Source organism: Rattus norvegicus, chromosome 10 (assembly GCF_036323735.1).
Source record: "Rattus norvegicus strain BN/NHsdMcwi chromosome 10, GRCr8, whole genome shotgun sequence".
NCBI classification, from domain to species: Eukaryota; Metazoa; Chordata; class Mammalia; order Rodentia; family Muridae; genus Rattus; species Rattus norvegicus.
In genome coordinates this window covers 58,299,711-58,315,871 of record NC_086028.1, presented here as the reverse complement: position 1 = coordinate 58,315,871, position 16,161 = coordinate 58,299,711, and the positions used below count along the sequence as shown (strand labels likewise).

Genomic DNA, 16,161 nt, shown 5'->3' with positions numbered 1-16,161 from the left:
GACTAGATCTCCCCTCACATCCGAGCCCCTGTCCTTGCCAAGGTGCCAAAGCTCTTCCGCCCTTCCACCTTTCCCACAACCCTATCAAGTGTTAGCTGCCGATGATTCTTGAAAACTACAACTTCCAGAGCTCCTTGCACGGGGCTCTCAGCCTCAAGTCAGGTGGTTCAGGTCAGGTGACAACTGGCCCCGCTTTCACACAAAGTCAGCGGCGCCCAAAGAGTCCCTTACATTCTTAAGCGGTATCTAATGCGAGATTGCTGCTTTTGGGAGGTCGGTCCACCAAGCCTGGAAAGCTGTCGGGTGAGAATCATCGCGATCGGGACAGCCACCCCAACAGACATGAGCCTCGCACCTAAGAGGGGCAACCTGCCGCGAATCTAGCCTCTTTTAGCAGCGCCTGGGTTTCTAGCCTCTAGCCCCAACCCAGACCTGCACATTCCCAGGTTGTAGAACCAGAGTATTGGTGACCAAAAGTACTGACACTGGCTGGTGTTGGTGGCACTATTCGAGTGCTCTTGGAGCCCCTTGCTTACCTCCTGTGGCACCGCCTGAATCTGTCTTGGGAATGTGCAGGTAGCTTTGGGGGTTCGGGGGAAGTTAGATGATGCTGATAGGACTGTTCCAGGAGCTGTTGATTCTCCCAGAAAGAGAGGATACCTGGGTCTTGCCTTTTCAATAATGTTGAGGAATGACTATCTATGCTTTGTGAGAGCTTGCTGGGAGCCCTGGGTGATAGTAGTAATAAATAACATTGATTGCATCATTGTTTTTCAACTTTTTATCTTTTATCTTATCAATCCATCGAAAACTATTAATACAGCTGGTAAGCTCTATTTTTTTTAATTATGGCGTTTGGGAAAGAGAGAGAGAAGCAGTTATTACAGCTATTTTTCAGACATCCAGAACCTATTTTTTAACCCCCTTGAGAATGTATGCCTTATATTTCATCTAACTTTAATTCTGTGGGACTACCACTCTGTTTCCCCATTAGGGAAAATAGATTAATAAATATTCCAAAATCATACAGGTAAATGGGAAACATGGCATCTGGATAGTTCATCTCCAGGGAACATATTCTTTGTCCAATCTGTGTTATCCCTTGAGGAATATGGGTCTCCCCACTCTTGTGGATTGTTGGCAGTTAGGTCCATGGGGGCAGTGGGAGCAGAGACAAAGAGTGACAGGTGTGCCTTCAGAAGCCCTATGGGTAGGTATGTGAATGACCACTCCAGGACCAGCTTATAAAGTTTTGGGGGACTGAGGGTAGGAACATCCAGGATAGGCAAAGGTCATTGGCTGAGGGCTTAGGGCACCAAAATTTCCCATTAGCATAGGCAAGCACTTCGGGAATCTCAGGTGCTCACTGAACAGGTTCTTATCAAGAGGAAGGAAATTGATCCTGTAATCTAACTAAGGCTCTGTGACATTCATCAGGTATAAGTATGTGTGGGGGCTTAGAATTTCCCAGACACAGAGAATGAGGACCCCACCCCCTGTCCTGTGCTGAGCCCAAGGGCTATCCAGTCATGGTGGACTCCGACCTTGATTAGCAGAATTTTCCCACAGATGAAGCTCCAGGTTATAGACCAAGAGCAGGACTACCTCAGACACCTCTGATTCCAGGTTGTTCTAGAGTGAGAGATAATAGAGGCTCTTGGAAGTGTGCCATCTGATTGAGGTGTGGAAGATGGTTAAAACACACACACACACACACACACACACCAGAAGATGGGCATGATGGGTGTGTCTTGTAACTTTTTACAAGCCTAGTTGTGTGGTTAACCAACTGACCTTTTTCTCCTTCAGGATGTCTTAGCACTGAGGGGGACATTTTGCTGACAGAGTGTTTGAATTTCACAGTCCATATCTGCTTCTAAGAAGTGACTGATTGATTGCTTGATTGCTTGATTGATTATGTATATCTGCCTGCATGTATGCCTGCAGGCCAGAAGAGGACATCAGATCTCATTACAGATAGTTGTGCACCATCATGTGGGTGGTGGGAATTGAATTCAGGACCTCTGCTCTTAACCTCTGAGCCATCTCTCCAGTCTGAGGGTTTTGTCTTTTTAAGAGACGAACACTGCCAGTGTTTACTTGTTTTGTTTTCCTGTTAACTGGTTGCAGAAAGCAGCTGAGGGAAAAGTGCAGGTCTGTGTTCACGTCCTCAGAGTTGGACTTTTCACAACCCATGTAGCTGCTCTGAGTGGCCTTGCCCATTGCATGAAACACAGATAGGTCCTCTCTGGGGTCTCCTTCCTGGAGGTTGTGATGCCAAGCCTGTGAGGTCAGAGGTGTGAAGGAGAAGCTCTTTATGAACTGTCTCACTGTCATGGGTCAGAGAGCATGTCATCAAGAGCTGAGCTAATCCAACCTTAACAGCCCCTCTCTTGCACTTTTTCTTCTTAGTTCTTTGAAGTCTGGGAACATGATGAAGAACTGGCTGCTTATTTTGACCCTTTTCCTTCTGAAGTTCATAGAGAGAAGTGGTAAGTTTAAGAATGGCTTCTCTGCTTTGTAAAAAGGAAATAGAAAGAGTAATCTTTTTTAATTTAATGCCTTTATTGTATTGATAATATGTTGTCTCAGCTTTTCACATCTCGGCATATTGTGGTAGGTTTTAATTTTGTCGGGGATGTAATTTTCTTCTCATACTATTTATATAATGTAATTTTTTTTTCAAAATCAAACTTCAAGGATTATTTGTAAAGAGTAACCTCTTTGTCCTCAAAGGTTTGTTGCTGTCCAGGCAACTTATGGTTATCCTCCCACTCTAGAGAGGTAATCAGATCCAGTTCTTTTGTAGGGACATTATACCAAGAGCTAGGTGGTCAAGCCTAACTGGCCCTTTACTCTTGGGTCCCTCTCGCCTTCTTGGATCAGCACAGGTAACAGCTGGTTCTTTAATCAGCCTGTATGACTGGCTTGCAGAGTCTCGCCAAGCTGAGATAGTATCTGTAAAGAATAGCCCATGCCTCTGCCCTCTGGGCCTTGCAGAAAGGGTTATGGGCCCTGGAAGACATTAGAGGGGCCTTGTACCTCATTCTTCCAGATACAGACACAAGAAAAGTCTACCTGGCCCCACACTGTAAGAGAAAATACTTTTCCCTTAGAGAAGATTGGAACTGGTTACAGCATCCTAAGCCACACAGAAAGCACACCAGTGGAGTTTACACATCCTTGTCAGAGGACCCCTTCAAATGCTGTCATTATCCCAGATAGATATCCTTGCAATACCCAAGACATTTCTCCTGTTGCTGTAAAATTATAATAAAATGCTTCTTTTATCCTGTACTAGATCCAGCACCATAGTGCCCCAAGATATCTAGTAGATATCGTCATCTCAGTCAGCAAAGTGTCTCACCGTTTTGCTCCATCCCATATCACACTGCCCCAATGGCTACTCTCTGAGCCTGGCAACAATCTCTCTACCCATCTAATTTCCAAGGCAGGTTGCCACCATGCCAGACATACACATCCCAATTCCGTGGCAGCCCAGTGTCTCCAGCCACCACATATTCTCCTGAATTCAATTAAATCGCCACATGAAAGAACACACAACACAATAACCTCTGATCCAATTGATAATATATAATTGCCCACCTAGACATACAAAGCCCTGCACACATCCATCCCTTAAGAATATTCATAACAACCTGTAAAGGTGCAGCATGGAATCTTAACATCAGCCTCCATGTTCTCTCGGCTGCTCCTCTCTTTCCTTGCTCTAGTCTCCTCCTCCTCCTCTCTAAAACTTTTCTCTCGCCCATCCTTCCTTCTCATCCAATGACCAGCCTTGTTCTATATTGTACCTGCCTTCACCTGTATAATGACATCATCCTACATCCCCTTCTGTAAATAGCTATGTTTAATATCCACAGTGCCCAGACCCATTTTAATCATTAGACAGGTTGTTACTCCAAAGCAAATGTATCTTAAATTCCCTCACTAACAATTTCCAGCAAACCTAGGGCATGCCCTAGAAATCCTACACATGTTCCCTGAAACTGCCCACACTGGCTACATACACCAAGTTGCATTTGTCTATTTGTCTGTTCTCTTGATGGCCATGGAACTGAGCATCTGACCAGCTCATCCAGGTTTGGTAAATAATCAGTCATGTTCTTTTGTACCACACCTTATAGAGAAGTAATCTCTGAAGAAGAAAAAAAAAAAAAAAAACAGGCCTCAGACCATGAGGCCGGGCCATGCCACCTTTCTCCAGAGGGATGCCACAGCCACACTCAGCCCTCCAGACTCCACTGAATCAGTCTCTCGGGGAAGTGAGTGCATGCGCTTGTGTGTGCATGTGTGCATAAGCACATAGTAGATTCTACCTAGGAGGTAATGGTAAATCCTGCTAGTACTCAGATTACACAGAGGACAAAACTGAGACACCTCCATTCCATTCACCCCTGCCCTGTGAAGGAGCAGTGGAAGCTACTGTAAAAAACGAGAACCTGGAATTGGAATGTAGCCCAGCCACCCACTGCCAGACTTCTCTTCTCTGTTGGGGGCATCAGAATCAAGGACAACAGATCAACAGAAATCCTCCAGAGTTTGTCGTTTCTGACTGAGTGGAGCCTGCCGCAGCTCAGTCTAGTAGTAACAATCTGGGCTTTGAACCCAAGGAGAGCAGCTTTGAGATGTTTGTGGTGGTTTCTGGCTATGTGGGCGGGGCTCCTTTCCTTTTGGAGGGCGTTTCCTTGACCTAAAATAGGACTGAAAATTGTTCATTGCCTATTGTGATACTTTTCAAGTTGGAGTTAAGAGAATAACAGAAATGGTGGCATACCTGTAGTCCCAGCACTCTGAAAGCTGAGAGAGGAAGATCAGTAGTTTCCATGTGTTCCAGGAAGACTTGGCAACACAGTGAGACCTCACTCCCCAGTGAGTACCAGCCAATAGCAGTGGCTTAGATCTAGAACCCCAGCTACATGAGAGGCTGAGGCAGGAGGATCATCCAGGTGATCCAGGTGAAGGGTCTTGAGACTGTGCACTAGGATGAGTCACGTCTGGGAGAATTGCAACTTGGGGACAGCCACCGTCCACATATGGGGACCAAGCTGGAGAAAGCAGTTCAGAGGTGGCAGAGCTGAGTCCAAAAGTATGAGTTTCAAGCTAGTGAGCACCTGGGGATATAAGGTGGCTCCCCCAGGAAATGTCATGCAGGAATAAAAACTATCAGTGGAAATACCACGGAGAGAAACCAATTGAGGTTGGAGGAGACACAGAAGCTCCTTCTTCAATCCAAGCTCTTAAAACTTCAGGACCTAGTTCTTCATCCATGCTGTGGAGGGATCTGGGTAAAAACCTGCAGCTTCTATCCCTATGAGAGCCATCTTTACCATATTAAACACTCCCCTACATAAGATGCCCTTCCCTTCTCCTAGTCTGGATCCCTGATCATGACTTCTAAGGTGTGAATATCTCTGAGGTCTGTGAGAGGGGCAGGTATGCCATAAAGCTTTGAGCATGTTTAGGGATGGCACAGTGACAGGGGAGGCGGGCTGCCCAGAGAATACAGAAATTACTCAAGGGAGCTAGCCAGCCATGCCCTGTAACCACAGTGGACTGAGATACTTGATCTGCCTTCTTTTTTTATGCTGGAGGTTGGATTTGGGGGCTTATGAACACTACTCATGCATTCTACCTCCGAGCTGCACTCCCAGTCTGCCCCTCACCCCAGAATGGTTTTCTAAGACCCAAACCTGCTTCCCTCTCCCTGGCGACCTGTTTGCCTACCTTCTACTGGGTTAGCACCTTAATGCCAAGCAAATTCTGATAGTGAAAAGCGTACGTTCCTCAGCACTATCTTCCAGTCCCCAGCAGACAGACAGCCTCAGGAAAGGAACCAGGCATGGGCTGAGCTGAGTCTGCAGGAAAGCCCCAAAGGTTCTTTAGAAATATGTTAGCCAGGCCTTGTGCCCATCTCAGAATGCACGAATGAGACCAGACCAAGTTTTCAGAGGACCCATTCACTGTCCATCTGCAGAGGTAGATGGTTCTAGTCTGTCCTTTCCAATCGTAGATGTTGCTTTGAATTTCCTTTTTTATAACTTTTGGGCTCTGTAGTTCCTAAACTGTTTCTGGGGAACTCAGATTGTTTGCAGAGGGGAAGGAGGAGGAGGAAGTTCTGGAGCTTCCTGCTCTAGCCTGTGGCCATCTGGCCCTGGTACAGAGATGGGAAGAGCACAATGTAAGCCTGGAGGTAGACCTAGGAGGCAGGACTGTCAGTGAGCAGGGGCTGCCGAGTTAAGGTGGCAGAGGCCTGGTGCCCGCTTCTCCCTGTGGGCTGAGCTCTCGACATGATGGTGGCTCATGTCATTGACTTGAATCTTTCCAGAATCAACCGTCGGTCTCTCTGCTCCTCCCACTGTGAAGCTGGTAAATGGCAGTTCAACCAACGTCAGCATTACCCTTGGGTAAGTCCTCAGGCCCATCTCTGTCCTCAGCCCCTCTGGCACAGTCTGCATGTACTTCGGGTGTGGTGTTCTTAGAGCCTCTTTGTTGTAGGACATACAAAGGAGTGGTCCCAGAGTCAAACATGCACAGAGTCTAAGGGAAACAGGACCTGTTCCCCCTAGAGGAGAGTCCTCAGGTGGTCACGGGTGATGCCAGACTTCAAGACCCTCCCCAAGAATAAATATTTGAGCAGAACCCTAAAGATGAAGGTCCAAGGAGCTGAACTGCAGGCCACCACAGGGCTGCTGAGGTCCCTTGCCAAAGCAAGGACAGTATCAAAGGGTCCCACATGTCCCAGCTCCTTTGTGGCCTTTACTGCTCCATCGTGCCTGGTGCCTGTGGCTCCCACCGAGACAATGCCCCTGTCTCATCACCTGTCCTGGAAAACCTGATCTCAAACCCAAACTTTGGTGCCCAGGCCTCCTCACAGGCCTGCCGTTCTGTCCTCTGTACCTTGCACACCCACCCCATGGAAACCATAATGGCCTCCCACACTTGAGGCCCCAGTGGGTTGCTCCCTGAGAGCCTCATCTTCAGTCCCTGCTGGCCTTCACACCACACCCTGCTCAGACCTAACCCTACCAAAGGAGCCTTTCCCACTGGGGCAGAGAACCATAGGCCTTTCCCTGCCCCCTCCCTTTCCCTTGCCCCTCTTATCCATAGCCAGAATTCCACCTCACCCTAGAGGGCATCTGGTCTCCTGGTAGAGCAGAAGCAGGACTCCACCTCTTACCTCTCCCAGCTTAGGGGAGAATATGTAGAATATTTTTCTCTCAGAGAAAAATGAAAGTAAAGCATTAAATCATGCAAAAGACACCTGACGCCTCTGGGCTGTCAGATCATTCGTGATGTGACATGGTGACTCCATGGTGTCAGGAGCAGAACACGGCTTCTGGGGTACTGGAAATCCTGAAGGTTGGACGTGTATAATCTGAGCACATTGCCCTTCCTGGTCCTGATTTCTAGAGAAATAAAGGCCTGGTGGGAAGTCCAGAGGGTTGATTGCTGACTTCCCAACAGTAACAAGGCTCTTACCCTCCATAGGCATCCACTAAATTCGACCTTGGTGATCACTTTTGAAATCACATTTAGTTCAAAAAACCTTACTATTGTGGAGCTTCCTGATGAGGTAAGTAACAGACCCTTCACTGAAGCTTCAAGCAGTGCTAGACAGCGAAGAGCTTGTGGAAATAAGTCCCCTGGACTGCCCCATTCCATCATCCTAGAAATCTGTGGTTTGGGCTTTATCTTTCTCAAGGATGCGCGTTTTCTGCTGTCTAGCTGGGAAGCTTTCACCCCATGGGATGAACAGCTTCTGGGGTCAGTCCTACAGCATAACCATGGTTGGTAATAACGGGAATAGTGTGTAGTCGGGTGCCCAAAACGAAGCCTGAGGCAAAGGTGGGTCTGAGATAGGAAGTATCAGCCTTACTTTAAAACATTTTAGGAAATAGTGGAGTTCTTGGGGTAGAATGATTACCTAGCATACATGAGGCTTTAGCTTCAGTCCCTGGCACCAGCACACACACACACACACACACACACACACACACACACACACACACACAAGTACTTACTGCCTCTGTCTACGAACCTAGGCCTGGTCCTGGAAGCTTTAGTCTAGGCCTCGAATGTTTGCAGCCCCTGAGACTGACTGCTGAGAAAGCTCACCCTTTCTTCTTCCTGATCTCAGGCTGGCTGGTTCAACTCAGCTGTTCTGGCTCCAAACACTGAGTCAAACTGGCTTCTTTCTCAGCCTCTCCTGATTGCTTTGCTTGGCCTCAAACTAACTTTGGCAATATGTTCTGATCTTCTTGCTCATTCTTGGGCCCATTCTGTCTTCACCTGTGTGTAGCTTGTTCTCCCTCCCTCCCTCCCTCCCTTCCCTTTCTGCAACCTTTGTACTTCTGTCCCAGTAAAACTGCCTCCTTTTTTTCTCCTTTTTCTCTCTGTACTCTCTTAAATACCCTCCCCTTTCTTCTCGTGAGACTGTGAGAGTTGGGCATATCCTGTCTCTGACTCATTCTGTCAAATCTTTCTCTGATTTGTCATTTAGTCTGCCACTCGATTAGAATCACTTTCAAACATGGATGCTTCCTTTTACAAACTAATATTACCTTCTTTGGGATTAAAGATGTGATTAAAGATGGGCTTATCTGTATTCCAGCCAGAGGGATTAAAGCTGTATGCTAAGGTTGAGCCATGCCACAACTAAAAACAGCTTTTTTAAATAAATAACATAATCTCGGGGTTCACAGTTTGATCAAATCTCCTGTGTCTGTCTGTCTGTCTGCCTGCCTGTCTGTCTCTCTCAGCTTTAGGGCTAAGGCCAGCATACAATAGAATGAAAGACATAGTCCTAACAGCAGGTCTAGTGCAAAGACTCTAGGCTTTGCTTGATCTGCAGACTCTCAGAAGAACAGACACCACTAAATTAGTTTAGATATAGACATCTAAGTAAAGGTATCTATTTGTAAAACTACATGAAAGTTAAGAATATAAGGCAAAAGAAGTTCAACTCGAAAAAAGGGGGTGGGGGCTATAAGGTTCATTGAACATAAAATACAAAAGCAGTGAATCCCTATTGTTAGGCCAGTGCTTATCCTCAGGGTTAAGAGACTGGAATGGGGTAGAATGGGGCTTCTGAGGTATTGGGAATTCTCACTTCTTGTTGTAGAGGCTGAATGTGTACAGACTGTAGACACTTCATCCAGCCGTGATGTGTGTACTTTTCCCTATACGTATGATGGGCCAAGCTTCTTTCTCAATTAGCAGTGGGAGTCAAAGCCGAACCATTTGTGGACATTGATCTTTATGAACACCTGAACCCACCTTCTCAGTCTCCTGCTTCACTGTCCCCTCCCTGTCCTGTACCTGAAATATAAGAAGCCAGTGGTTAGAGCCTAGGGGTCAGGTGATTTAGGAGTTCACCCTTGAAGCCATGGGTCAGGGATTTCAGCCTCAGTGTTTTCCTCATCTGTGGGCATAGGGCTCATCACGTCTTCCAGACCACACACTGGGGATTAAAAGCAATGGCAGCAAGTATTAAATGGCTGGCATTGACCTGTCAGGGTCTCGAGTCTTCAGCCCTGCTAGCCTGGTATCCCTTCCTTTGGAAGCTGAAAGCAGGATGATCTCAAAAGTCTAGTTGTGGGGTAGGAGGGAAAGCAGCTAGATGTGCATACTTGTGCCTGTAATTCTAGCACTCAGGAGACTGAGGCATGGGGATTTCTATGAGTCTGAGAACAGCTGGGACTATATAGTAAGTTACAGGCCAGCCAGTATTACATAGCAAGATTCTGCCTTAGAAAACTAGAGAAAAGAGACCACTATTAGGGGGGCTGGAGAGATGGCTCAGCAGTTAAGAGTACTGTCTGTTCTTCCAGAGGTCCTGAGTTCAATTCCCAGCACCCACATGGTGGCTCACAACCATCTGTAATGGGATCCAATGCCCTCTTCTGAATATATATACATATACATATATATATATTAAATCTTAAAAAAAAAACACACTATTGTCTAATGAGCCACCACATCCATGTGGAACTTACAATATAGGTTGAGGTTAGGACCTAGAGTATTATTGGGGAGAGTGGGACAGTTTGGTTCCATACAGATCAGATGGGCCAGGCAGGCTCTAAGCCCATCTTCCGGGATCAGAGCTTTTGATAAATATCAAGCAGAAATGACCACGGAAGCATCTTGTGGTCCTACCTCTTCTGCTTTGCTGTTAGGCAGTTGAAGCAGAGCAGGAGGAAACATCCTTTTATCAGCTTCACCAAGCATATCAATAACGGAAATAGAAATATGTCATGATAGGAAGCGCTCCCAGCGTTCCCCACCAGGTGCCCGGCTCTACACTGTAAGCTTTGGTCAGAGCTTTGAAGTAGGGACTAGTATTATCCCAGTGTACAGGTGAGTAAACTGAGGGTAGCATGGTTAATGAGGGGAAGACAGCTATCTTACACTCGTTCAGTGGTTAGTCAGGGAGAGCCGAGGACCCACCTACAGTTCTGCTCAGAAAGCCGGGTAGAAATATGGCAGGGTGGGGCTCAGGTTGGCCTGCCCAGTGCTTCTTGTGACTGGTTAGCAAGAGCAGAGCCAAGTGTGGTATGCCCCCACCCCATTCCCTGGTTTGCTGCCTGGAGTTAAACCCTGTAGTTATACATGGCCACAGATCAAATTCAGTCTTCCTAACAGGTTATAGTGCCTCGTGGAGAGAAAAATGCCTCTTTCCAAGTGACTTCTCAAAATATTGGACAAGTGACTGTTTATCTGCATGGAAATCATTCCAACCAGACCTGGTAGGCTGGTGCCCACCCCCATCCCAGTGGCCTCATATAGGGGGAAGGGTGGCCATGCACAGATGCCCATGGGGACCTCCTCCCAAACCTTTACCAAAAGCATCCTGACCCCAGATCCCTTTCTAGCCCCAGAATCCAGTTCTTGGTGATACACAGCAGAATTGTTAGCGTCATAAACCAGGTGATTGGCTGGATCTACTTCATGGCCTGGTCCGTCTCCTTCTACCCACAGGTGATCCAGAACTGGAGACGGAAAAGGTAACCTGCCTAGCTTATAGCTGCCCCCACAGGCCCTTTGGGGGCTGCAGGAGGACACCCCTCTACACTTCTCTCTGCCTCGTAGGGTTGGATTTCCCACGTTAGTTATTTGGTTCCTTGCCCAGCTCAGCCTGTCTCCGTGGGAACAATGACATGTAGCTTCTCAGCTATACCAAAACCAGGCTGGGTAGGAGAAACTCTGCCCTGAGGCTCCTTGGCGCTGAAATATGTCATACAACTTTCAGCCCCAGAGACAAAGCACTTGTGCTTTAACCGAATGAAGTAAAAGTAGGTCTAGGATCAAGGACTAGCCCTCCTGTCTTCACATTGCCACGTGGGTCTTGGTCTCATAGATTACCGCCCAACAGTGAGCCGGGGAAGTGGGTGTGTGCTCTCTCTCTCTCTCTCTCTCTCTCTCTCTCTCTCTTAGGGCCTGGGAGGGGAGGAGGGGATGACTCTCAAGAGAGCCAGTTGAATGGCATCAGCTATGATAATGGTGAGATCTCCATCTGAAGGTGCTGAGGCCTCTCCCATGTCCTAGGAGCTATGCCCCTCCCATCCCAGGGGTTCCCTGCCTCACCCCTACCCCACTTTGTCCCCCTCTGTCCCCCTGCAGTGTCGTTGGTCTCAGCTTTGACTTCTTAGCCCTGAACTTGACAGGCTTCGTGGCCTACAGCGTTTTCAACATCGGTCTTTTGTGGGTGCCCTACATCCAGGTACAGTGTCACTCACCCCTACAGCCCCCCAAGACCATGTGTGACCATGTGTCTCTTCACCTCTCAGCTTCTCCTCACCTTCCCCCAACAGGAGGAGTTTCTCCTCAAATACCCCAATGGTGTGAACCCTGTCGACATTAACGACGCCTTCTTCAGCTTACATGCAGTCGCCCTCACCCTGATTGTCATCCTGCAGTGCTGCCTGTATGAGGTAAGCAATGAGGCCTGGTTAACTGGAAGCCATTGGTGTCCTAAGCCAGCCCCCACCCAGCTCTACTCACATGTCTTGAAAGGATGGTGACATGATGCCCCCAGTCTTTTGTGGCCAAGTGGATTTGGGATAGACTTTGCTGTCCTCTTCCTGGCTTAACTGAGGGAGGGTGTCAGGAAAATGCATTTGTGGGCCACAGGTGAGGATCCTTGGTAAAGTGGAAGGCAAAGTCACTCACCATGAAGCAAGGGAGACCATGAGCAGATGGGTATGACCCACGGTTAGGGGTACCAGTGGGAAGCCAACTCCTGAGTAGGTAGGAGGAACCCGGATCTGGCTGTCACTGAAAAGCTCTCTGGGGTCTCAGCCTGGACTGAGGTACCTTTAAGAAGTCCTGGCGTTTCCCAGGAGCACTCCTGATGTCTTTACAGTCACCTCCATAATGTGCCACCTCCTCACATCACACGCAGTGGAGGCTGAGTCCGACTTTCATGAAGCTTGGTTTTCTTATACCCTCCCTGTGACACTCAGCTGAAGGGGCCTCACTCTGGGACCATGTCTGGAGGGGGGTGGGGACAGATGCTAAGGTCCCCGGGGCTTCCTCCAGGTTATGGAGTGAGCTGACAGCAGGACTAGGTGAAATACTGGGCCTCCAACATCTGGGTTCATGCCCCTCCAAATGAGCTCTGAGGTATCCAGCTCTGCACAGTTGGAGCTTGGTCAGCAGGGCCTGGAGGACCCAACAAGGACGGAACAGGAGAGCTTGTTTATGAAAGGATGGGGCTGATATTGGGGACTCCACACCTCATCCCAGCCCAGGTTTGATTCACCCACTACCCAAATAGAGCCCAATAAATTCTGGATTTGGTCTCCTACCTTACTTGGCCTTGTGCAGACACAGCCCCAGTGCCCTTGGCCCCTTCTTTACACAGGTTATACCAAGGCCAGGCTTCTGCCTCCAGTCATCCCCTAGCACCCACCCTGCACCCCTGTCCAAAGCCATCCCTTCCTGAAACCCTGACACAATCTTTGTGTCCACATCTATAAACTGCACCTGTCTCCTCCTCAGCGAGGCAACCAGCGCGTGTCACGGCCCTCCATTGGCTTCCTGGTACTTGCGTGGCTCTTCATCTTAGTCACCATGATTGTGGCTGCAGTCGGTGTCACCACATGGCTGCAGTTCCTCTTCTGCTTCTCCTACATCAAGCTCATCATCACACTGATCAAGTATTTCCCCCAGGTACTCCAGACTTCCTGCATTTCCATGCAGCTGGTAGAATGAGAGGCAAGAGATACTCAACCCAGGCCCGGCTCTCACAGAGCAGGTTTTAACCAGGCTAAGGAGAGGGAACAGCATGTACAGGGTAGAAATGAGGAAGATCAGGAGGGGAACCAGGAAACCACCAAAAAGGTCAAGACTTCCCTCCTGGATGGAGGGAAAAGAGATGGTGTCAGCCAGAGACGCTCAGAGGACACTGTGGGTTTGGAGGAAGAATTTGAGGCTGGAGCAACAAGAAGAGGGGATTACCCAAGAGACCAGGGAGCCCAGCAGCTCAGAGGTGGCAACTGGGCCATTTTACAGATGAAAGAACCAAAGGACTCAGACTTTCTACGGTAGCTCTAGCTCTAATGCTAGAGCTGATTCCACACCAGAAAGTCTGGCTCCCAGCACATTTCCCACGTAGTGTGGAGTCCAGGCTGAGATCAGGGACAGAATCACTGGAACTGTGAAGAATCAGAGTTCAGTGAGACATAGTAGCACATACCTGTATTCCTAGTACAGAAGCTGAGGCAGAAGGATCGTGAGTTCAAGCCCAGCCTGGGCTACAAAGGGAGTCATCAGTTTTCTTCTTTTTTTTTAAATACATAAAAATCAGAGAGGGCTGTGTCCACTCTAAATGTTGAGAAGTCAGGCAGCATTCCCTACCCCACCCCACCCCACCCCATTGGAATCCAGAGATGGTGAAGGAGAGGGCAGGAAAGGGAAGCTTCACTTGCCCTGCATGCACACTTTCCCTGGTGTGTCAAAGCCCAGAGCTCAGCACATGAATGGGGAGAGTCAACAGGTCTCCTTTGGTGTACCAGGTGTGTGTGGTTCTGTCTGGCCCCTCACGGCCTTCCATCTGTCTGTCCCCAGGCCTACATGAACTTTTACTACAAAAGCACCAAGGGTTGGAGCATTGGTGGTGTGCTCCTGGATTTTACAGGGGGCAGCTTTAGCCTCCTCCAGATGTTCCTCCAGTCTTACAATAATGGTGAGTCTGCCAAAGCCACTTCTACACAGTGAGTGGAAGCATGGGAGAGAGGGGCTTCCTGGGAACCCCTAGGTCCTGCAGTTCCTGGGCAAACGGGGATCCACATCCTACACACACACTAAGAACTTCCAGCCTAAAACCATATTCTGTCCCCTCTGGTTATTAACAGACCAATGGACATTGATCTTCGGAGATCCAACCAAGTTCGGACTTGGCGTCTTCACCATCTTCTTTGACATTGTCTTCTTCATCCAGCACTTCTACTTGTACAGAAAGAAACCAGGGTACGACCAACTGGACTAAAATCCAGAGACACGGTATAAACAGCCAGGGCCTGAGCCCTGGTAGGAAAGGTTGTGTCCAGCAAAGGCCAGAGAAGCAGCTGGTGCACAGGGCTGGAAGTGTGCCGACAGAGAAGCGTTCTCTTCCTCAAGGGCCAAAAGCCTTAGGCTCAGCCTGCCTGCCTTCACCCAGGCCCCTCGTGAGCCACAGAGGACTCCCTCTCTGGAACGGACACCTGACTGTGCTCGAGACTGAAAGTCAGATTTCAGGCGGTCTCTCCCAACTTAAAGCTCCAGCCCTCTGGAGGCACCCAGAGTTCCTGTGTTCCTGCGTCTTACAACGACATCTCTCTCTTTTTAAGGCTTCAGGCAGCACCCACAGGTTTCGACAGCCATCCCAGCCAGAACTGAGCACCAAGTTTGCAGCTGATGGCCTTGCCCCAAACCACTCGTATTTCTGGGAGAAGCTTGAAGGGCTAACCTTGCAACTGGGAGAGCCAAGGGTGCTTCGTTCCACCGCAGGGTTCACAGGGACCAGGCAGCCAGGTGCTGTGGCCAATGGACTTGAAGGTGCTGATACTGGCGGTGGAGGGGAGAGGACTGTGGGATTAGGCTTTGGGTTCCCTTCTCTAGGCCACATTTCTTATCATTCTATATAACTCTGCTCCAGTAACTTCAGAACAAGTGGCCTAGGCCAGTGCCTGGTAAAGTATATTTCTGACCCCTGAGGCACCTTCCAGATTGGTCAGAAGTGGACCCATACCTGCACACAAAAATACCACAGTTAACTTTTTTTTTTTTTTTTACCCCCAAGGACTATTTTGAAATGGCTTTTCTTTTGCCCTCTTTCCTACCTCCACTTTCTGAGAGTCAGAATGATCACCGTCTGAGTACCCACACTCCTCCTAACCTTATACCTACGGAGCAGGTACTCAGGACCAGCCTGTGCCTTAAAGCCCATCAGTCAATCAATCAGTAAGCTCCCTTGGATGGGAAGGGAGGCCTCCTCCCCCATCCCTCTCTCAGCTGTTGACGAGCAGAAGTCCCTCTCTCAGCTGTTGACGAGCAGAAGTCCAGGAACCTCCCTCCAATACTGCCTTTGGACCCAACCTGATCCCACACTCCTTCCTTCTCATTCCAAGTTATCCTTCCTGTGCCAGATAGGGAAGGAGCCAGGGTGTGCCTTGAGTTCATCAATCTGCTCCTTCTCTAATATTGAGGGGCCTTTGTATTTCTTTTGTATTTTTTTTCTTATTTTGTTTCATGTTGGTGGAGTATATGTCCTTAATTAAAAGGTGGCTTGTTTCCTATTTGTACACTCGGAACATTTACTGGATGCTGAAGGCAGTTATGTTGGCCTTCAGAACCAAGTCCTAGGGGCTTAGAGGACCTTGCTAACCTATGTGAAGGAATGCATAGGGCTGTGGAGCATACTGATTTGAGGTGGCTGCATGTTGACCCACACTGGATTGGGAAAGACCTCCCAGGTTCAAGATGCCTACTCAACCAGAGCCAGGTAGGTTTGTGCCTTATCTGCCAGTAACAAGGTTCCATCAGCATGCTCAAGCTGTGGGTGTGAGCAGAGTCGGAAGGTGGGGTGGGGCATGAAGCAGGGGTGATGAAGAGCTTACTCTGCAGACTGAAGCATCTCTAATTCAATCTCTTGTT

General features: G+C 48.5%; 1 protein-coding gene across 3 annotated transcripts; it reads left to right on the top strand.

Annotated features, from left to right (window-relative positions):
• The first annotated feature begins 146 nt into the window (after positions 1-146).
• On the top strand, positions 147-15,803 carry Ctns (cystinosin, lysosomal cystine transporter). 3 transcript variants are annotated; one of them, XM_017597112.3, is made up of 12 exons: positions 147-303; positions 2,413-2,492; positions 6,350-6,428; positions 7,513-7,597; positions 10,669-10,772; positions 10,899-11,030; positions 11,647-11,746; positions 11,838-11,957; positions 13,027-13,197; positions 14,095-14,212; positions 14,382-14,496; positions 14,856-15,803. In XM_017597112.3, the coding sequence occupies exons 2-12, from the start codon at positions 2,432-2,434 to the stop codon at positions 14,902-14,904; spliced, it is 1,134 nt and encodes a 377-aa protein (XP_017452601.1). In that variant the 5' UTR covers positions 147-303; positions 2,413-2,431; the 3' UTR covers positions 14,905-15,803. The 3 variants fall into 3 exon arrangements, with proteins under 3 accessions (XP_017452601.1, NP_001178576.1, XP_063124742.1); NM_001191647.1 differs by having other exon boundaries at positions 240-303; positions 14,382-15,338; XM_063268672.1 differs by lacking the exons at positions 147-303; positions 2,413-2,492; positions 7,513-7,597 and having other exon boundaries at positions 14,382-15,803.
• Positions 15,804-16,161: the final 358 nt, after the last annotated feature.